We start from the raw sequence: 22,532 nt of genomic DNA, 5'->3' as shown, positions 1-22,532 counted from the left end.
TATAGGGTTTCCTGCCTGAACAGGGGGTTGGACTAGATGACCTCCAAGGTCCCTTCCAACTTTATCATTATTATTATTATTGCCAACTTTCAGCAGTGCAATCTGAGGATTCCATAGATACAAAAAGAGAACTTGAGGACCACATCCAGTCTACACATCAAAGGTTAGAAACCCAAGGCCTAGATAACTTGGTCTCTCCTTCATCCTTTGTAACTCTTACTGCCGTACCCCTTAAAACAGTGGTTCCCAAACCTTTCTATACCCTGCACCCCTAGAATGCTTCTGATATATTCTTGCACTCCAAATTATGCATATGCACTATAATTTTGAAAACCCAAGTTTTTGCACCCCCAGGGGGTGCGAGCAGCCCCGGTTGGGAACCCCTGCCTTAAAAGAAATCTTGATGCAGTTACTTCTACCCAGTTAGGTTACTTCCAGCATTTCTGGAGAGAATTATGGGGCTGGATCTTCAGTTTCTTTGGGCACAAGAGTTTAACGAAAGCTCGCCTGAAGCTGTAGTGACAGAGTGGGTAAAGGACGGGGTTGATGGCCGAATTAACCCACAGCAGCCAGAAAGAAGCCTCATACCAATACACAGGGATACAGTGACCATGGCAAGCAGCCCGGATGATCATGAGAAGCGTATATGGTGCCCAGCAAAGGCCAAAAATCCCTACAATGACAGCTAGCGATTTTGCTACTTTCTTGTCCCTAGTGAGTCTGAATCGCTGGGTGACACTCTGGGAAGCCTCCTTCAACTGTTTCTCCAAGGAAAGGTTGGCGGCCCAGTCTTTATCATTCCTTTTGCCGGAAGATTTTCGTTCCGCATCGGAGTCCTGTGAATACTTTACGTTAATACTTCCTCCAGCATCTTTTTCTGGAGTGTCCCATGTTGGAAGCGTCAGGCTTCCTGGATCTTTTTCTTCCCACCTACAGCATTTCATGGAGAGTTTGCGCCCCGGGTTCATTTCGGTCTCCTCCACGAAATTCTGGCTGTCGCGAAGGACCCCCAGGCGGAACTTGGTCCGTTTCTGTATGTTCAGGTAGATGCTCAAGTTGAAAAACATCACGCTGATGAAAGGGGTGAAGAACTCAATGGTGGAGGCCGTGATGAGGAAGTACCAGTTGTAAAAAAATTCTGCATAGCATTCCCCATCGGGAATGATGCTCCGCCCGGATATGTATTCCCAGCTGATAATTGCAGGTCCATAGAGCAAGAAAGCTAAAAGCCAGACCATCGCCATCTTGAATATGGCTCGCTTGGTGTCGCCTTGTTGAGCTCGGTAGGAGACCTGGAAAAGGAAAACAAGGAGTCAAATTTACTAGAGAATATCCTCTCCCTGTGTGGATATTCAGTTCAAAGGAAAACAGTTGATTATCCAGTCAAATGTTTTTTTGCTGCTTAACGTTAACAGAATAGCAGAGTTGGAAGAGACCTTAGAGGTCTTCTAGTCCAACCCACTGCTCAGGCAGCAAGCCCTATACAATTTCAGCCAAACAGGTTGTCCAATCTCTTCTTAAAAACCTCCAGTGTTGGAGCATTCACAACTTCTGGAGGCAGGTTGTTCCACTGATTAATTGTTCTAACTGTCAGGAAATTTCTCCTTAGTTCTAGGTTGGTTTACTCCTTGATTAGTTTCCATCCATTGCTTCTTGTCCTGCCTTCAGGCGCCTTGGAGAATAGCTTGACTCCCTCTTCTTTGGGGCAGCCCCTTAGATATTGGAACACTGCTATCGTGTCCCCCCTCGTCCTTCTCTTTGTTAAACTAGACATACCCAATTCCAGCAACCGTTCCTTATATGTTTTAGCCTCCAGTCCCCTAATCATCTTCATTGCTCTTCTCTGTACTCTTTCTAGAGTCCCAACATCTTTTTTACATCGTGGTGACCAAAACTGGATTCAATATTCCAAGTGTGGCCTTACCAAGGCCTTGTAAAGTGGTATTAATACTTCACATGATCTGGATTCTATCCCTCTGTTGATGCAGCCTAGCACTGTGTTGGCTTTTTTGGCAGCTGCAGCACACTGCTGGCTCATATTTAAATGATTGTCCACTAGGACTCCGAGATCCCTCTCACAGTTACTACTATTGAGTAAGATACCCCCTATACTATACCTGTACATTTGGTTTTTCTTGTCTAAATGTAGAACCTTACTTTTTTCACCATTGAATTTCATTTTGTTAGATAGCGCCCAGTGTTCAAGTCTGTCCAGATCCTCCTGTATCCTAAGCCTGTCTTCTGGAGTATTGGCTATTCCTGCCAGCTTGGTGTCGTCTGCAAATTTGATGAGCTACCCTTCTATCCCCTCGTCCAGATCGTTGATGAAGATGTTGAAGAGCACTGGGCCCAGAACAGAGCCCTGGGGCACCCCACTACACACTTCCTTCCATGTAGATGCGGTTTCATTGAGGACCACACTCTGAGTACGGCCAGTCACTTAATGACTGCAGGAAAAAGGTGATAAAATCAGATGTGACCCAGTTAACAACAGCATCCCTTAGCAATGGAGTTTCTGGTCCCAAGGACTCCCTATATCTAATATTAAATAAGTTATGTCCTATCACTGCAGTAGTTCCACATCAGTATGAAAATTAGTCCACTTTTCTCCAAATATATAAAGACTTGGTCTATTTACTTGAATGTATGCATATTCAAATCAAATCACATTTATTGTTACAATCAAAAGGCCAGTAATATGCTTGCATATTCTGCAAGTGATTATTTTCCTGAATGCAACATCTTTTAGATGTGTGTTCCTCTAAAATAAGTCTTTCCAATTGGATGTTCCCAGAAGAACTGTCTTGTATGAAATTGTTTTCTGCATCAGAAAATGTTGGAGGTGTGGTAGAGAAAGCAGATGGCAGCAAGGAACTATGTTCAAGTTCCTGGCTGAATGAATTTCAGCTGAAAATGGTTGCATCAATGTCTTGATTCTATTCCTTCTCTAAGGATAGTAATAGTTCTTCTTGATTCAGAGAGAGCTTAGATGTTTCTATCTATGTCTGTCTATCTACTTATATCATTTCTCTCTATCATATCTATCTGTCTGTCTGTCTATCTATCTATCTATCTATCATTTCTCTTTCTCATCTCTCTCTCATCTCTATCTGTGTGTCTGTATCTCTGTCTGTCTGTCTATCATCTATCTATCTATCTATTTATCTATCTATCATCTGTCTGTCTCTGTCTATCTAAAATCTATCATCTATCATCTATCTATCTATCATTTCTCTCTCTCATCTCTCTCTCTATCAGTTTTCTCTCTATCATCTCTGTCTGTGTGTCTGTCTCTCTGTCTGTCTGTCCATCATCTATCTATCATCATCTATTATCTGTCTGTCTCTGTCTATCTAAATATCCTCTATCTATCTATCTATCTATCTATCTATCTATCTATCTATCTATCTATCTATCTATCTATCTCTATCATTTCTATCATTTCTCTCTCTATTATCTCTGTGTCTGTCTATAATCTATCTATCTATCTATCTATCTATCTATCTATCTATCTATCTATCTATCTATCATTTCTCTCTCTCTTTTCTTGTTAGCACAGCAGGCCTCTCTGCCCTCCACTATCTCCTGGAATTTGCCCAAATTCATGTTCACTGTGTGGATGACATTCTCTAGCCATCTCATCTTCTGCCGTCCCCTTCCCCTTTTGCCTTCTGTCTTTCCCAACATTGGGGTCTTTTCCAATGAGTCCTTTCCTCTCATTACTGGTAGGTAGCCGAAATATTTGAGCTTCAGCTTCAAGACATTTACCTCAGCACTAACTTCATTGCTCCCTTTCCAGAGCATGTTTTCCTTGCTCTGGCTTGGATGGTCCTCGATATTGTATTACTGTATTCTGAGTGTGGCTTGGAACTACATCAATCTCTTCCTCTTTCATCTCTTGCAGATCTCCTCTCTGACTCTCCTTTCCTCCTCCCCCTCCCTCTGTGGCTACAGCTCTTTCCCTTGATCAGCTGCCCCCAAAACAGCTAGAATTATTTGATGGTTGTTGTTGTTAGTTGCAAAGTCATGTCTGACCCATCGCGACCCCATGGACAACGTTCCTCCAGGCCTTCCTGTCCTCTAGCGTCTTCTGGAGTCCATTTAAGCTCACGCCTACTGCTTCAGTGACTCCATCCAGCCACCTCATTCTCTGTCGTCCCCTTCTTCTATTGCCCTCCATCTTTCCCAGCATTAGGCTCTTCTCCCGTGAGTCCTTCCTTCTCCTTAGGTGGCCAAAATACTTGAGTTTCAACTTCAGGATCTGGCCTTCTAAAGAGCAGTCAGGGTTGATCTCCTCTAGGACTGACCGGTTTGATCGCCTTGCAGTCCAGGGGACTCACAGGAGTCTTCTCCAGCACCATAGTTCAAAGGCCTCAATTCTTTGGCGCTCATATACAAATCTTCCTAGTTCGGGGATAGACAATGTGTTACCTTCAGGCCACATGTGGCTTTTTTTTTTAAAACAACAATAACAAAATCCTAATTGCAATCTCTGTTTGCAAGAGATTTGATTGATCTTTTCCTGCAGCCTGCTCCTGAGAGAAAGGGAACGTAGTAAAAGTCCGAATCTAGTTTTCAGATCTGGTTTTTTTTAACGGAAAAAAAAATTAAATGTGTCAATATTTCCTACTGGGTTCCAGAAACACAAGTAATATGTGATTTTGGAACAAGATGCAGTGGAAGAGGAACAGGAGGAGGAAGAGGAGGGAGGGAGGAGGAGGAGGAAGAAGAGGAGGAGGAGGAGGAGGAGAAAAAGGAGAACGAGGAGGAAGAAGGGCAGGAGAAGGAAAAAGTGGAGGAGAGGGGGAGGAGGAGGAGGAAGAGGAAAAAGGAGAAGAAGTAAGAGAAGTGGTAGGGTAATGAAAAGGAGAAGGAAGAGGAGGAGGAGGGAAGGAGGAGGAGGAACAAGAGAAGGAAAAGAAGAAGGAGAAGGAAAGGGAGGAAGAGAAAGAGGAGGCAGTGGGAAGGAGGAGGGAGAAGACAACGAGGAGGAAAAGCCAGAGAGCCAGAGAAAGGGCGGGATAATGAAGAGGAGGAGGAGGAGCAGGAGCAGGAGGAGGAGGAGGAGGAGGAATGCAGCATCAGTTCAAAATCATTTGTCAACTTTTTGAATGGCTAGAAGAGAACTCACCGCTCTGGTCACAGAGAGGAATCGGTCATAACTAATCAGAACGATATTGAAGACTGAAGTGGTACACAATAGATAATCCATCACCAGCCAGAGTTTGCAAAAGCTTTTCCCGAAGGCCCATCTTCCCATGAGGACATAGGGTACATACAGTGGAATACAAAAGGCACCTGAAATGAGAAAGCGTGATTCGTGCTTTTCAAACATCTCCTCGGCTAACAGGATCAAAGGGCATGGACTGAATACAAGTCAAGGCATTTGTCTCATACAAAACAGTATAAATGCTGATTGTGGTGTATTAGCTGTCATCGCCCACTGCCTCGGCTCTTCCACTGCTGAGATGTTGCAAGTTCAGTCCTGGCATATTGATAATCTCTTAAACTAAAGTGGTGAATATTTTTTTTTTTTAAACCTTCAGTTGAACTACTAGGAGATGGGAAAAGACAAAAGGCTAAAAAAAAAAAAGGCAGCAGCTCTATTTTTGGGACAACGGCTGTTCTTCGGTGTTCAGTTAGGTCAGGGGTAGGTGACCTTGGCTCTTTTATGACTCGCGGACTTCAACTCCCAGAATTCCTGAGCCAGCATGGGGGAACTATGGCCCCTTCATGACTCGTGGACTTCAGCTCCCAGAATTCCTGAGCCAGTATGGCTCAGCTTGGAAACCTCTCCCTTTCCCCTCAGCATGGCTGGCTCGGGAATTCTGGAAGTCCACAAGTCATAAAAGAGCCAAGGTTGCCTATCCCTGGTTTAAGCTCTCCTCTTGAGCAGGGGTTGGACTAGAAGACCTCTAAGGTCCCTTCCAACTCTGTTATTCTGTTTTTAAAAATACTAATATCCCGAGCATGGTTCTCAGTTAAAGTACCTTTGGCCATTGACAGTTCTTTATTTTTGTGGAAATATGGAGATAAAATGAAGCAACTTTTAAAATGAACCTAAAGTCAGAAAATACTTCACATATTACTGCGTCTTTATCTTTCCATCTCACCGTTAGCTTTTAGCTTCTCGCAGTTATTTTATGAGTTGCATATCATTCGATAGATAATGGCTCAACTATAAGAAACTCTGCTCTTTCAATATGAAGGATGGTTTTAATTTAAGTGAATGTTTTTGCTATTCAAAGTGCTTCACCGGTTTTCAAAATTTTACATTTTATTTAATAGTGGCAAGGCAGCCAGTACTATTTGTTGAGTCCATTAAACATAATGCAAAAAATAATAAAGGTTCCCCAAAGTTCCATTAGTAACAATGCTGTAGTTGCTTACTCAGAAGTGGGTCTTACTACTTAAAATTGTTTGCAACCAGATGTATTTTTAAGAAAATTATTATTTTATTTTTTTACTGCTGGGCGATGTACTATTGGGATTATAGCATTTCATTTTTTTTAATTTATATTCATCATGCTTATGTTGTATCAAATCTCGTTCCATAATCTCATTCATGTGATGAAGAAAACATCTGGAATGTTGTAATTTGCCAGTCAAGAAGATGCCATGTTACAGGTGGTCCTCGACTTACAACAATTAATTTAGTGACTGTTCAAAGTTACGATGACACTGAAAAAAGTGATTTATGACCACTTTTCACACTTATGACCATTGCAGCCCCATGATCACATGATAAAATTCAGACGCCTGGCAACTGACTCATATTTATGACAGTTGCAGTGTCCCGCGGTCATGCAATCAACTTTTGCAACTTTCTAACCAGCAAAGTCAGTGGGGAAGCCAGATTCACTTAACAACCATGTTACTAACTTAACAACTGCACTGATTTACATAACAACTGTCTCGTTTAACGACAGAAATTTTGGGCTCAATTGTGGTCGTAAGTTGAGGATCATCTATATCTCCATTCGTTGAACCTTTGAAGCCCAGTATGGAATTGCCATTTGAAAATCATATGGTTAAAGTTACAAAAAAAAATTCTCAAGAAATAACGTCTCTTCCTTTGGGTACCTAATGACAAGAGCTGTAATTGCTCCAGTCACATCCATTCAAACAGCAAGAGTTGAAATTTTATGAGATAATAGCCCAAAGGCTTCCTTGATGCAAGAGAGGTGGTTTCATGATAGATTTATGACTTTATCTCATGGCTGACATGAATGGAAAGAGAGATTAAAATGCTCAGTGAAAGCTGAATGTTTCTTTTTTTCCTTTCGATTTCTATTTTGAATCCATTTAGAGTCTGTTGCTTTCTAACAACTGTAAGAAAAAAATAGGATAACATTGAGGCATTAGGTATTGGGTAATAGGCAGCCCTATGTGAATAGAGGAACCAGCAGAGGTTTTCTGAAGTGGCTGAAGCAAGATCATAATCGTTTTTCAATTAGCAGAGATGGATCTCTTTCTCTCTATCATTTATCATCTCTATTTCTCTATCTATCCTTCCTTTTAATGACCCTGTAATCCCTTAATTCAGGGTAGAGTCGGGGTGACTGGATGGAGCTGAATGTTTACTGGCCAGATGCCCTTCCTGACACCCCTGGAGTTTGCAGCAGATATTTTTTCTTTGTGCCCTATGAGAGAAATATCTGCTGCTACTTATGATTGAACTCTCAACCTTTCAAGTGGGAGGCGAGCATCTTTACCATTAGGCCATCACACCACTTATCTATCTATCTGTCTGTCTGTCTGTCTGTCTGTTATGTATTCAGTTCGATGCAACATTGAAGAGTTAGTAGGTGAAACACAACTCTCTTTATTGCAAAGTCAAAACCGAAAACTAACAAGCACATGCTCCACCCATACTTATACACTCAGCCTAAAGGTGGCAGCCAATAGGAGCACAGTATTCTCCCACTTAAATGCATAACAAGTAGTCTGCAGACAGAAAGTCTGGCCTGCTGGCCACTTGGCCAGCTAACCATTTCTTCAAGGTTCTCAGCATGTTAATTCACAGACTTCACTCAATACATTACTCTATCTATCTATCTATCTATCTATCTATCTATCTATCTATCTATCTATCTATCTACCTACCTACCTACCTACCTACCTACCTACTACCTAATCTCTCTCTCTGTCTATATCTATTTATCTATCATTATCTATCTATATCTATTTATAACTATCTATCTATCATTATTTCGAAGAGGCAGAGGAACTAGAGATCAAATTGCCAACATACGCTGGATCATGGAGAAAGCTAGGGAGTTCCAGAAAAACATCTACTTCTGCTTCATTGACTATGCTAAAGCCTTTGATTGTGTGGATCACAACAAATTGTGGCAAGTTCTTAAAGAGATGGGAATACCAGACCATCTTATTTGCCTCTTGAGAAACCTATATGCGGGTCAAGAAGCAACAGTGAGAACTGGACACGGAACCACTGATTGGTTCAAAATTGGAAAAGGAGTCTGGCAAGGCTGTATACTGTCGCCCTGCCTATTTAACTTATATGCAGAGCACATCATGAGAAAGGCAGGGCTAGATGAAACAAAAGTTGGAATTAAGATTGCCGGGAGAAATATCAACAACCTAAGATATGCAGATGATACCACGCTAATGGCAGAAAGTGAAGAGGAACTAAAGAGCCTCTTGTTGCGGATGAAGAAGGAGAGTGCAAAAGTTGGCTTGAAACTCAACATTAAGAAAACCAAAATCATGGCATCCGGCCCTCTTAATTCCTGGCAAATAGATGGGGAAGAAATGGAGGTAGTGACAGATTTTATTTTTCTGGGCTCAAAGATCACCTCAGATGGGGACTGCAGCCAAGAAATTAAAAGACGCTTGCTCCTGGGGAGGAAAGCTATGGCAAATCTAGACAGCATTCTAAAAAGCAGAGACATCACCCTGCCAACAAAAGTGCGTATAGTCCAGGCCATGGTTTTCCCAGTTGCAATGTATGGCTGTGAAAGTTGGACCATAAGAAAGGCTGAGCGCCAAAGAATTGAGGCCTTTGAACTATGGTGCTGGAGAAGACTCCTGCGAGTCCCCTGGACTGCAAGGCGTTCAAACCGGTCAGTCCTAGAAGAGATCAACCCCGACTGCTCTTTAGAAGGCCAGATCCTGAAGTTGAAACTCAAATACTTTGGCCACCTAATGAGAAGGAAGGACTCACTGGAGAAGGGCCTAATGCTGGGAAAGATTGAGGGCAATAGAAGAAGGGGACGACAGAGAATGAGATGGCTGGATGGAGTCACTGAAGGTGTGAACTTAAATGGACTCCAGAAGATGGTAGAGGACAGGAAGACCTGGAGGAACATTGTCCATGGGGTCGCGATGGGTCGGACACGACTTCGCAATTAACAACAACAACATCTATCATTATATCTATCTATCTACAGTATATCTATAATTATCTATATATCTATTTATAATTATCTATCTATAGCTGTCTAGATATCTATCATCATAATCTATATCTATTTATAATTATATCTATTTATAATTATCTACCTATCTATCTATCTATCTATCTATCTATCTATCTATCTATCATTATCTATCTATCTATCTATCTATCTATCTATCTATCTATCTATCTATCTATCTATCTATCTACCTACCTACCTCTGTCTGTCTGTCTGTCTGTCTGTCTGTCTATCTATCTATCTATCATAGATAAAAGAAAGAAGAAAGAAAGAAGATTTCTTTCTCCCATATTTGGGCCGACAGGGTGCATCAAGAAACACTCAAGGTAAATCTATCTATCTATCTATCTATCTATCTATCTATCTATCTATCTATCTATCTACCTACCTACCTACCTAGCTACCTACCTACCTACCTACCTACCTACCTACCTACCTCTATTTATCTATCTATTTATCTATCTACCTACCTACCTCTATCTATCTATCTATCTATCTATCTATCTATCTATCTATCTATCTATCTATCTATCTATTTATCTATCTACCTACCTACATCTATCTATCTATCTATCTTTCTATCATCTATCTATCTATCTATCTATCTATCTATCTATTTATCTATCTACCTACCTCTATCTATCTATCTATCTATCTATCTATCTATCTATCTATCACTATCTTTCTATCATCTATCTACCTACCTCTATCTATCTTTCTATCATCTATCTATCTATCTATCTATCTATCTATCTATCTATCTATCTATCTATCTATCTATCTATCTATCTATCACTTTTGTTTAGTCTTTAGTCTGCCCAAATGTTGAGCACCAGCCCAAGGCTGCATGAAACTCTGGAATCAAAAACTGGTATCCTGAGCCCAGGATAGATTCCTCAGGTCTAGGCAAGAGTTATATCTCAGACCGCAGTGCTACATTCCCTCCCCACTTTGGCCAAGGCCTCTGGAGCTCTTCTCCAGTGCGCTAGATGTCAGGCTCTAGATGCATTGCTACCTGTCCACTGGGAAATGATACCAATAGAAGATAATATTTATATCTCATGGTTGAATTGTGGGGTCCTTGGTGCTCTCTGAGCTTGGTTATCTTGTTGGGCAATGAAACATCTGCAAGAAAACAGCCAAACTCAGAGAGCACCAAGGACCCCATAATTAGAAAAGGAGCCAGCATTTTGACTCTCTGATTGACTTCATCAACCTTTCAAATCCCCGGGCTGATGCCATTTGAAAAGAGCAAAGAGATGTGAGGAACATAACAAATTTCCCCTAATAAAGATGTATCCCAGATATCAAGATTTATCATACACATTTTTAAAATAAAATCCATCTGCATCAGCCATTGGGTTCTGAAATCTGATATCCAGCTTGGGAACAAGCAGAGAGAACTAATTAGGATTCAGAAGGATGCCATGAATGCAGTAAAAGGTTTTTTTTTTTTTACTTTGCTTGTCAGAAGTCCCCTGGGAAGGTTAGAAAAGACAATCACGTCGCTCTGATTTCTTGCGACCATCATGGTTGCCAATTACCTGAATTTTGTTCATGTAACCACAGGGATGTGTGAGGGACATAATTTACTTTTTTCCAGTGCCATTGTAGCTTCCAAAGGTCACTAAACAAATGATCTTAAGTTGAGGACTATCTGTATTCGAATAGAATAGAATAGAATAGAATAGAATAGAATAGAATAGAATAGAACTGGAAGGGACCTTGGAGGTCATCTAGTCCAGCCCCCTGCTCAAGCAGGACTGTCCAGTCCCTTCTTTAAAACCTCCAGTGATGGAGCACCCACGATTTCTGGAGGCAAGCTATTCCACTGGTTGATTGTCCTCACTGTCAGGAAGTTTCTCCTTAATTCCAGGTTGCTTCTCTCTTTGACCAGTTTCCAACCATTGTTTCTTGTCCTGCCCTCTGGTGCTTTGGAGAATAATCTGATGCCCTCTTCTTTGTGGCAGGCCCTCAGATATCGGAATACTGCTATCATGTCTCCCTTATTTCTTCTTCTCTTTAGACTAGCTAAACCCAAGTCCTGCAGCCGTTCTTCGTATGTTTTAGTCTCCAGGTGTTTGATCATTTTAGTTGCTCTTCTCTGAATTTTTTTCCAAACTTCCAACATCTTTTTTATGATATGGTAAGTAAAATTGGCTGCAGTATTCCAGGTGTGGTCTTACTAGGGCTTTCTAAAGCGGTACTAATACTTCGCGTTATCTTGATTCTATGCCTCTGTTTATACAGCCCAGGATTATCTTTTATATATGCAGGAATCATATGGAAAAGTACATTATATAATGCCAAAATCTACATGTCAGGCTGAAAAGAATCCAGTCACTGAGATTTCTGGAATTAGTCTCTCACAGAATTATATTAGCCCAAGATAAAAGCGAATTACTGGTACAAAGTAGCATAATCCTTGCTATTTATTATCTTGCTATTGTTGTTAGTTGCGAAGTCGTGTCCTACCCATCACAATCCCATGGACAATGTTCCTCCAGGCCTTCCTGTCCTCTACCATCTTCTGGAGTCCATTTAAGCTCACGCCTACTGCTTCAGTGACTCCATCCAGCCACCTCAGTCTCTGTCGTCCCCTTCTTCTATTGCCCTCAATCTTTCCCAGCATTAGGCTCTTCTCCAGTGAGTCCTTCCTTCTCATTAGGTGGCCAAAGTACTTGAGTTTCAACTTCAGGATCTGGCCTTCTAAAGAGCAGTCAGGGTGGATCTCCTCTAGGACTGACCGGTTTGATCGCCTTGCAGTCCAGGGGACTCGCAGGAGTATTCTCCAGCCCCATAGTTCAAAGGCCTCAATTCTTTGGCGCTAAGCCTTTCTTATGGTCCAACTTTCACAGCCATACATTGCAACTGGGAAAACCATGGCCATGACTATACGTACTTTTGTTGGCAGGGTGATGTCTCTGCTTTTTAGTATACTGTCTAGATTTGCCATAGCTTTCCTCCCCAGGAGCAAGCGTCTTTTAATTTCTTGGCTTCAGTCCCCATCTGTGGTGATCTTGGAGCCCAGGAAGATAAAATCTTGCTATTAACACTGTTAATCTCAGTGTGATTAAAATATTATCTCGTAAGGCTTATCATTCCTGAAAGATCATCTCGGAAGCCCCCTTATGTTTCTAAATAAGTTGGCTATCTCCCCTGTCAGCTTTGCACCCTTTTAGTATTCATATTCTTGCATAATATTGTTCCAGTCTGGCACTAAAAAAAGAAATCTGCAGCAACAACTATTTCGTTTAATCCTCCTGTCTGCTTCCATCCCGAGACTGTCAAAATTGACATTTTATTTTTCAGAGATTTCACACTACACAACTGTTATTGGCCAAATGGGTCTCGGCTTGATAGCACAAGATGTTCCCATGAGTTCTTCAGCCTTCGTGAAGTAATAGAAGACATTTTTGGGTCAAGCAACAATGAATATGGTTGTTTCATCGATGGAAGGTTTTTTTCTTTTTTAATTTTGATGTCAGAGAAAGGATGAAGAACATAGAACATTTGTGTCTTGAAGGACAGAAAGTTGTCCCAGGAATAAGTTGCATGATGTGTTATCTACAGCATAAGAAATCCAGAGTGTAAGAAATCCAGTTAATAGCCAAAATGTTCATTAGCTGTTGACTACTCTGAATATCTAAGGAAATCATAGCTAACTGAGTGATAACTGAGCATGCATCAAGGGACACAATATTTAGCAGTTTCTCATATATAGCTTGAAAACATGCAATTTTCAGAAAGAATGGAGCAGTCTTGCCTCCAAATCTGGCAAACACTAAGAATGGTGTATCCTCATGGAAATAATAATAATAATAATAATAATAATAATAATAATAATAATAATAGTAGTAGTAGTAGTAATAGAAAGACAAAAAAGTCTGGATAGTGGACGTGGCAGTGCCTGGAGACAGCAGAATAGACGAGAAAGAACTGGAGAAGATAACAAAATACAAAGACCTACAAATAGAAATAGAAAGTCTGTGGCAAAAGCAAGCAAGGGTAGTACCAATAGTAATAGGCTCCTTGGGTGCAATCCCAAAACAACAGGAGCACCACTTGAACACCATTGGCATTGACAAATTCGCTATTAGTCAATTGCAAAAGGTGGCCCTACTAGGAACTGCTTCCATCCTGCGAAGATATCTGTAATATCATCAAACATCCACATCTGCCTATCTCAGGTCCTGGGTAAGGACTCGATAGGTAGACAAAATGCCAAATCCAGTCTGAACATCTGGCTGACTGTGCGATGATCAATAATAATAATAATAATAATAATAATAATAATAATAATAATAATAATAACAGGAGATAGCAGAATAGAAGAGAAAGAACTGGAGAAGATAACAAAATACAAAGACCTACAAATAGAAATAGAAAGACTGTGGCAAAAGCAAGCAAGGGTAGTACCAATAGTAATAGGCTCCTTGGGGCAACCCCAAAACAACTGGAGCACCACTTGAACACCATTGGCATTGACAAATTTGCTATTAGTCAATTGCAAAAGGCGGCCTTATTAGGAACTGCTTCCATCCTCCGACGATACCTGTAATACCATCAAACATCTACATCTGCCTATCCCAGGTCCTGGGTAAGGACTCGATAGGTAGACATAATGCCAAATCCAGTCTGAACATCTGGCTGACTGTGCGATGATTGATAATAATAATAATAATAAAGTTGGAAGGGATCTTGGAGGTCATCTAGTCCAACCCCCTGCTCAAGCAGGAAACCCTATACTATTTCAGACAAGTGGCTGTCCAGTCTCTTCTTAAAAACTTCCAGTGTTGGAGCATTCATAGCTTCTGGAGGCAGGTTGTTCCACTGGTTAATTGTTCTCACTGTCAGGAAGTTTCTCCTTAGTTCTAGGTTGCTTCTCTCCTTGATTAGTTTCCATCCGTTACTTCTTGTCCTGCCTTCAAGTCCTTTGGAGAATAGCTTGACTCCCTCTTCTTTGTGGCAGCCCCTGAGATATGGGAAGACTGCTATCATGTCCCTCCTCATCCTTCTCTTCATTAAACTAGGCATACCCAATTCCAGCAACCGTTCCTTATATGTTTCAGCCTCCAGTCCCCTAATCATCTATCAAGACATCTTTTTTCCATGCCCAATAAATCTGTAGATCTGTAGATTTCTATATAATGATAACTTCCACTTTTTGTACAAAATTCAAAAAAGTATATATGTTGGGATTGATCTCAAAGGCTGAAAAAAAACCTCCATCCTAGGGCTGCATTCACATGGCATCCTCAAACCACTGAACCATAAACCAATTAAGCAGAACGGAGTGTGCAGCATCTTAAGCCTACATCTTAAGCCAAATAGTGAGAAATGTTAAACAAATAAAAAAAACCTGAACTGTTTTTATTAAGTGTAATTCCAAGAAAAAATAATAAACAAAGTGTATACTTAACATGACATGTATTAACAGCAGCGGGGATTGTATTTGTTCAGCACTGGAAAAATGAAAAAATGCCATTGGAGGAAGAGATAATCAAGAAAATAGTGGACTGTGCTGAAATGGATAGACTTACATTGAGAATCAAAGAAAAAAAAGACACAGAATATTTTGAAACATGGAACTTATTTTATCGATCGCTGGGAAAACGGGGCAGAGAATAAGAACTTAACTTGTATTACTAAGCAAAACAAATTAACCCAGACAACACATTGTTCATTAAACACTAGAACAGAATTATAATGGAATAGAATAGAATAGAATAGAATAGAATAGAATAGAATAGAATAGAATAGAATAGAATAGAATAGAATAGAATAGAATAGAATAGAATAGAATAGAGCTGGAAGGGACCTTGGAGATCTAGTCCAGCTCCCTGCTCAAGCAAGATAACCTATACCATCTCCTTAATTCCAGATTGCTTCTCTCTTTGACCAGTCTCCAATCATTGTTTCTTGTCCTGCCCTCTGGTGATTTGCAGAATAATGTGACCCCCTCTTCTTTGTGGCAGCCCCTCAAATACTGGAACCCTGCTATCATGTCTCCCCTATTTCTTCTTTTCTTTAGACTAGCCAAACCCAAGTCCTGCAGCTGTTCTTCTTATATTTTAGTCTCCAGCCCTTGGAACATCTTAGTTGCTCTTCTCTGAATTTTTTCCAAACTCTCAACATCTTTTTTGTGATATGGTGACCAAAATTGGCTGCAGTATTCCGGGTGTGGTCTTATTAGGGTTTTATAAAGTGGTACTAATACTTCACGTGATCTTAATTCCATGCCTCTGTTTACACAACCCAGGATTGTATTAGCTTGTTTAGTTGCTGCTGCACACTGCTGGCTGATAGTCAAGTGATCATCCACTAGGACTCTAAGGTCACTAATGAATGGTAATAATAGAAAATTAATAAAATACTAAAAAAAGAAAGAAAAAGAAATTTTAAATGTCAACCAAGTTGAACACCATGTGTAAAACACACCATTATTGTTGTTGAATAGATATAGTTAGGCAAGATACGTGAATACAACCTAATCCCAACCCCGTGCCTTTCAAAATATTGATCCATGAGTTGAAGGAAGGATTAGAAAATACTAAATCTGTAGATGAGACAATATAAAGGAGATAAGTGATGTATTAAAGGACAGCTTCAAAACTCAAAGGATTCTTGATAACATTTATTTGTTTGTTTGTTTGTTTGTTTGTTTATCGTATTTCTTAACTGCCCATCTACCTTGGTTGCAAGTTGCAATAATAAGCAGAAATGAAGATGAATGTCAACAACGAATGAAAAAAAAATCCTACATTGGGTAGGAAAAATCAATGCAATGAGCATAGAATTGGGAATAGCGGAGTGGGGGTGGGCGGGGGGGTGGAGAGCCTACTGGTAAAAAAAGATTTGAATATTTTGGTGGCTTATGAATTGAAACTGAGCTAACCGTGTGATTCAAATGCAGAAAGTGTAGTCCGGTGCTACATTGACAGAAACATAAGGTCAAAATCAAGAGAGATCGTTTTCCTCCCTATTTTTTCATCGGTCAGATCACACCTGGCACCATATTTGGAGAAAGACATTGAGAAAAAACGCCCAGAGAGAAACAACCAGATAGTCAGAAGCTTGGAGAGGTGAATTTATGAAAAACGGTTGGAGCTATTGGATATGTTTATTGGAGAGGAGAGAGGACTGTGAGAAGAGACACAATGCGATCTTCAGATATTTGAATGGCCATCTCGTATAAAACGAGGGAGACTTGCTTAGACTTGTTCTAGGAGATAGAAGTTATATTACAGGAAAAATAGATTTTTATTGGATATCAAGGGGAAAAAAATCCTAATTAAAACAATGGAATTAACTTTATCAGTAGGTAATAGACTCTTCTTTGCTGAAGGAGTTTAAATAAAGGCTAGGTGGCCATTCCTTGGGAACGCTGTTATAGTGGATTTCTGTACTGCGTAGGAGGTTAGATCCTCTCTAATGTCATTTCCAACCCTTATGCTCTATAGTTCTATAAAAAGCAGTAAAGAATATGAAATAAGAGCATTTTTCTGGCTGGAGTTTGAAAAAGCATATCTTGTGATATGGATTCAACAAGCCCAATTCATACATCTGATCTCTGTCTTTGAGTTTGTTCCAATTTTTCAGCTCCATATAAACCAGTGGTTCTCAACCTTTTTAATGCAGCGACCCCCCAACCGGTCGTAAGTCGAGGACTACTCAACTGGTGCAGCACCGTTTGCAGAATGGGACTTTTGGCAGGCTCAGCAGGGCAGAGACAGCCTGGACAATTCCTATTGGTTTTTGAAAGCCAATAGAATTAGACTCTATTCTAGAGAGTCTATTCTATTGGCTTTCAAAAGCCAATAGAATAAAAGGGAGTAGCACGGCTAAGGAAAAGGGGGAAAAAATGGCGGACTGCGTTGTTTGGCAACCCCCGTGAAATGGTCGTTCGACCCCAAATGGGGTCCCGACCCACAGGTTGAGAACCACTGATATAAAGCAAACATGTCTTACCTATGCTGGAAAGTGCCCACCTGCAGAGGAAGAATTAAGAACCCTGGATTTAATTAGGCCAGCTATAGTTTGAAAATGGGTTCCTTAAGTATAAGGACTTCCTTTTAAAGTCAACCCATTTAGGATGTTGTGCCCCAAGCAATACATTACTTGACATTTAAACAATTAAGTTGAACCTGGCTGTGAAATGATCAAAAAGTAACTTTTTAAGATAGCACTGTTCCCTTAGTAAAGAAAAATGCCCAGCTACATTCAAGTAGTTGTAAGTCTAACTTCTGCCCAGAGGTTATGGGGGTGTGCGTGATTTTGTGGTTTGATTGCATTAAAAAAAAACAGCACAGACTTTCTCAATTTGATGTCATCCAAGTGTATTTGGGTAGAAATTCTAAACCTAGCCAACATAGCCAGTCGCCAAATTGGATTTGGGCTGATGAAATCTGTAGTTTACCACCCACTGACATCTCTGAATCACAGGGTTGGAAAGAATCTTTAGAGGTTTTCTAATCCAGCCCCAATTTGGGACGTCTCCAACATCATTAACAATGCTTTAAAAATATTTTACATGGCTGGCAGGATTTTTATCGCTCTAAAATGTATGAGCAGCTGTGCTTATTTCTTAAGATTTAAGCCTACATTTAAAGCTGACCAGAGTCGCCTTTTCGGAAAGATGGACCGCATATAAATGTAATACATAAATAAAAACAAATAAATATTATTACATAACCTGAAGTTTTCAACTTCTCAAATCTGTACTTTTTAAAGATGCTGCAAAAAATACATCTGCAGCCTCTCACCATTTTGACAAAGACTGTGATGTAGGGATCACTGGATTACAAGATCAAATATACCCAAATAACTCTGGGCCAGTTCAGCCCATTCTTTCTCTCAAGAGGAAAAATTGGAGGAGACAGTATTATGCAAACTGTGTTTCAGGAGCAAAGAATTGCTGTAAGTCTAACAACCCATTAATATTTATAGTGCAGAAGATTTCTTCTTTTCCTCTTCCTGTTGAGTCTCTCCAAAGAAATCATCTGCAGAACATAGTTAAATGCCTTATGAATGACAGGCTGCTGGCAAGCTTTCATGAAATTCTTCTTGAATTTCACATGCTTAGGCAAGAGCATAGCAAGATAGCAACAATGAGGGGTCCTTGGTTCCTTCTGAGCTTGCTTGTTCTCTTGCAGACTAATCAAGGAGAGAAGCAACCTGGAACTAAGAAAATTCCTGACAATTAGAACAATTAATCAGTGGAATGATTTACCTCCAGAAGTTGTGGGTGCTCCAATACTGAAGGTTTTTAAGAAGAGATTGGACAACCATTTGTCTGAAATGGTTATAGGGTCTCCTGTCTGAGTAGAGGGTTGGATTAGAAGACATCCAAGGTCCCTTCCAACTCTTGTTATTATGTATTTCCAGTCATACCTTCATGTCAGCAGCATGAACTCATCGGCTGAAGGTGTTTTACTGTCTTAGGCTCCAGTTGTAAGGTCAATGGGAAAGTGGACCAGTGCTTCTCTGCCCAAAATCGAAGGATTTCCTGCTTGAGCAGGGGGTTGGACTAGAAGACCTCCAAGATCCCTTCCAACTCCGTTATTCTGTTATTCAGACGTTTTTGAATTACTCAAACTAGGTAACTTCATCAGTGTTTGTAATGAAAAGTCTGCAAGAAAACAACCAAACTCGGAGAGCATCAAGGACCCCTCATTTCAATCCTGAGCTGCAAATATTCTGTTTTAAAGATGGACAGTGGTACAGATATGGGTGGGTTTTGGAGCCAGCTCCAGAGATATCAGAATGACGACCCAGTCTGGAGCTGAATCGGGGAAATCCTGACAAACCACTTGGTAACCCAGAGGAGTTGAAAACCTATTGCAAAGCTCAGAATGGTGGTGGAACAGATGGTAAATCTTACACCACAGCTATATGTTAAAACTGGAGGGCACCCAACCCAGTAAACCCCCCCCCCAAAAAAAATCCAAAATGCTTTAGTCTGATCGTGATCTCTGGATGAAGAGAAGCTGAAACCAGGTGAGGTACTTTACCTACTAGGAAATCGGAGATGGCCAGGTTCAGGAGGAAGTAATTGTTCTGCGTCCTCAAGCTGGAGTCCACCACAAAGGCCAGCATCACCAGTGCGTTGCCCACCACCGTGGCCACGATCAGCAAAGCCATCAGCACCGCCAAGGCGATGGTCCAGGTGGTGGAAAACTGGCCCGAGAGATCTTCTCCCTGCGCTCCTTCGAGGCTGTGCGAGCCGTTCAGAGCAAGGGCGCCCGGGGAGCTGTCCATTTCAGCACCTTGCGCTTCCACGGCTCAAACACCCGGGCGAAGTCGCGGCGCCATCTCTCCAGCAAGGAACGGGACTCCGTTTGGCTATATATTATTCAAATGCATTATAGCCGGCCAACTCCAAGGGACTCTGCGCGGCTCTAGCTGACGGGACTTGCCTCTCACGGACGGAGGGAGTCGGAGACAGCCGCTTCGGCATTGCGCCCTTAGCCAGCTCTTCTTTCCAAGTATCAGCCGATCGGCTAAGGCAGCATCGATCTTAAGCGGTTGAGGTTCTTTCTCAAGTTCTCAGTGAAATAGTAATAACACTGATAATGATCATAACAATAAGGGTTTTTTTTCCCCCGTTCTGTTGCTTTCCGATTCTTTCTCCCGGTGAGACTGTAGGGTTTTTTTTTTTCTCCTGAAACTCAGTCTTTCCTTTCTCCTTCCTCCCACTTCTTCTCCTGACGGGAAAAAAGAGGGAACGGCGGGAGTGGAGGAAAAGGAGCGGAGGGGTGTGAGTGGGGGCTGACTCCACTGATTGCAGCAGCTGCTTTGCTCGCTCAGCGTCAGAAGTGACTGACTCCGGGCCAAAACGAAGAGTTTTCTCAAAGGGTGGAGCCAACTTGCTTCTCAGCCCAGGGGGACAAATATTTGCTGGGAATCTAGGCTGTGATTTCGGACTCCTGAGCAGAGTATCAGGTTGAGCAGTCATTGGCCTCTCAGCCAGCTTCAGAGCCAGCCACTGCTCCTCTCTCTTCCCATCTGCTCCCTTATTTCTGCCTTTCCAACGTCTCCCATCGAGCTTCAGGCAGGCAGCAGGAGCAAGTCAATCAGCGGGACCAGTCTGTTTGCTTTGGGATAAGGTTGATGAATTGGTCAAGAGGCCCACGCAGGGGGAAAAAACTGATTAGAGGAAATAAGATCTTGTAATCTCATTCAGGACTGTGAATGCTTAATATCAGCAACCCTACAGACAATCAAATAAGCCGTAAGCAATTTAACAGCCTTGGTTTGCTTATATGCTTAGCCACAAGGAACTTAAAAGAAGTAACACTAACCATGTTTAATACGTTGTGCCAATGTCTCTTTTCATGACCTCAATCAGTAATTTGTGTCAACACAGTCTGCTTATGTGTGGGTGTATATGTGCAGAATAACAGAATAAGAGAGATGGACTTTTGAGATCTTCTATCTAGTCCAACCCCCTGCTCAAGCGGGAAACTCTATACCATTTCAGACAAATGATTGTCCAGTCTCTTCTTGGAAACCTTCAGTGATGAAGCACCCGCAACTTATAGAGGCAAGTTGTTCCACTGATTAATTGTTCTAACTGTCAGGAAATGCACTTATGAGTGATCACTGTTCAAACCTCATGAAGTCTCAGCCATTCGAATTATATAGCACTTATAATATCCAAAGAGCATTGCGTGTTTAATCATATCAGGTAAAGAAGCAGTAAATTCATTCCTGCAACATGCTAAGCTTGGTTAGTGGTTATCATATATGTGTGTAATGTATTTTTGGACTTGGCCATTTGATTAAGTTGTAGTTCAATGAGTTTTGCAAAACCAGAAACTGTATGAATTCAGTAATCAGGATTAAGTGTGTATAAGATTATACATAGATGGAGAAAATAGACAAGGATTTGTTTTCTACTTTACTGTGTCCTGAAATTAAAATTAAAGAATTAGGTCTACCACACCTGGGCTGAAAAAAGTCTGGACCACTAGTAGATTGCAGTAACAATCTACTCAGAAAACTGTAAAATATATTTATGTAGCAAGTAATTTAAAAAGAAAAAGAATAAATTGCAACAATAGAAACCAAGAGCGTGGATGTTTGTGTGTCGCACATACTCCAAAAACATCTACATTAAACATATGTCAAGGTGAATTCCTTTAAAATGTTGCAGCCCCCACGGCCTGCCAGAAAATTATTTTTTTTATATTCTGCACTCCAGAAAAATAGAGAAATGGTCTTGTATGACGTTCACTCCAGGATTTAAAGAATGCTATTATATCCTTAGAAGTTGTTGAGAAAATTCATAGCTCAGGCTGTAGGTTTAGCAGCTTGCTGTTTAGCTCCATCAACAAACACATTGACTTTGAACCAGGATATGAACCAATAAGAAAACAGACCATCTGAACCACCAATCAGTGATAGAACTGACCACCCCCCCACCAGATGAATTTCATGCCCCTCAACCAGTCACTTCACCCAAAACCCTGCTGAAGACGTTACCAAGTTTGATAATGAAACATCCGGGAGCTAAAAAAGCAAGCTCGGGGAACAGACCGCTGCCAAAAAGCTATTATATCCTCTCTCACTCTTGTAATGCTTGAAGCACGAAAGCTGACAAGACTCAAACACGAGTCTTCCTTCAAATTTGCCACCTTCACCTAGCTCTTCCTAATAGATTTTAGAAGGGCCAATTCAACTCAGAGAAGGTGATTCAAAGACAGGCAGGCATTAAACTGTGTTGAGTTCTAAAACTTAATTAGCAACCAATTGCAACTCTTATAATTGTGATGTTCTGTGAATGAACATGAGCATTCCCAGAGCTGCTGAGGCATATGGTCCACCACCTCAAGCTTGCAAATAATCCTCAGGGGTTGCCCCATGAAGAACAAATTGCAATAGTCCAGTTCTGAGGTGACAAGGACATCATTCAATGAGAGCAACATGTCTATTTCCAGAAATGTCCGCAATTGGTGCACAAGATGTAATTGTGTGAGATTCACTTTGCTACTACCTTCACCAGCTATTAAAATAGGAGAGGTGACTTCAGAACCTCTAGTTTTTGAGCCATCTCCAACTAGGGAAGAAAAATTATATAAGGATTCCAGA

General features: G+C 41.0%; 1 protein-coding gene across 1 annotated transcript; it reads right to left on the bottom strand.

Moving 5' to 3' along the window:
- Positions 1-428: 428 nt before the first annotated feature.
- Positions 429-20,204, bottom strand: HRH3 (histamine receptor H3). Its single transcript, XM_039346495.1, has 3 exons — positions 19,454-20,204; positions 5,132-5,298; positions 429-1,292 (listed from the first exon to the last, which is right to left on the bottom strand). The coding sequence occupies exons 1-3, from the start codon at positions 19,698-19,700 to the stop codon at positions 429-431; spliced, it is 1,278 nt and encodes a 425-aa protein (XP_039202429.1). The 5' UTR covers positions 19,701-20,204.
- Between the last annotated feature and the right edge of the window lie 2,328 nt (positions 20,205-22,532).

The sequence above is a fragment of the Crotalus tigris genome, unplaced genomic scaffold, assembly GCF_016545835.1.
Source record: "Crotalus tigris isolate CLP2741 ecotype Arizona unplaced genomic scaffold, ASM1654583v1 scf7180000017999.2816498, whole genome shotgun sequence".
NCBI lineage: Eukaryota > Metazoa > Chordata > Lepidosauria > Squamata > Viperidae > Crotalus > Crotalus tigris.
Note: the sequence above shows the minus strand (reverse complement) of the source record. Positions and strands in the feature narration are given on the sequence as shown.

Bases quoted from the DNA above. Each gene is read 5' to 3' on its own strand.
- HRH3 (XM_039346495.1), bottom strand. From the start codon at position 19,700: ATGGACAGCTCCCCGGGCGCCCTTGCTCTGAACGGCTCGCACAGCCTC. The intron at 5,299-19,453 runs GTAAAGTACCTC...TTCTCATTTCAG, and splicing joins CATCTCCGATTTCCTAGTAG to GTGCCTTTTGTATTCCACTG. The intron at 1,293-5,131 runs GTGAGTTCTCTT...TTCCTTTTCCAG, and splicing joins TCCTCTCTGTGACCAGAGCG to GTCTCCTACCGAGCTCAACA.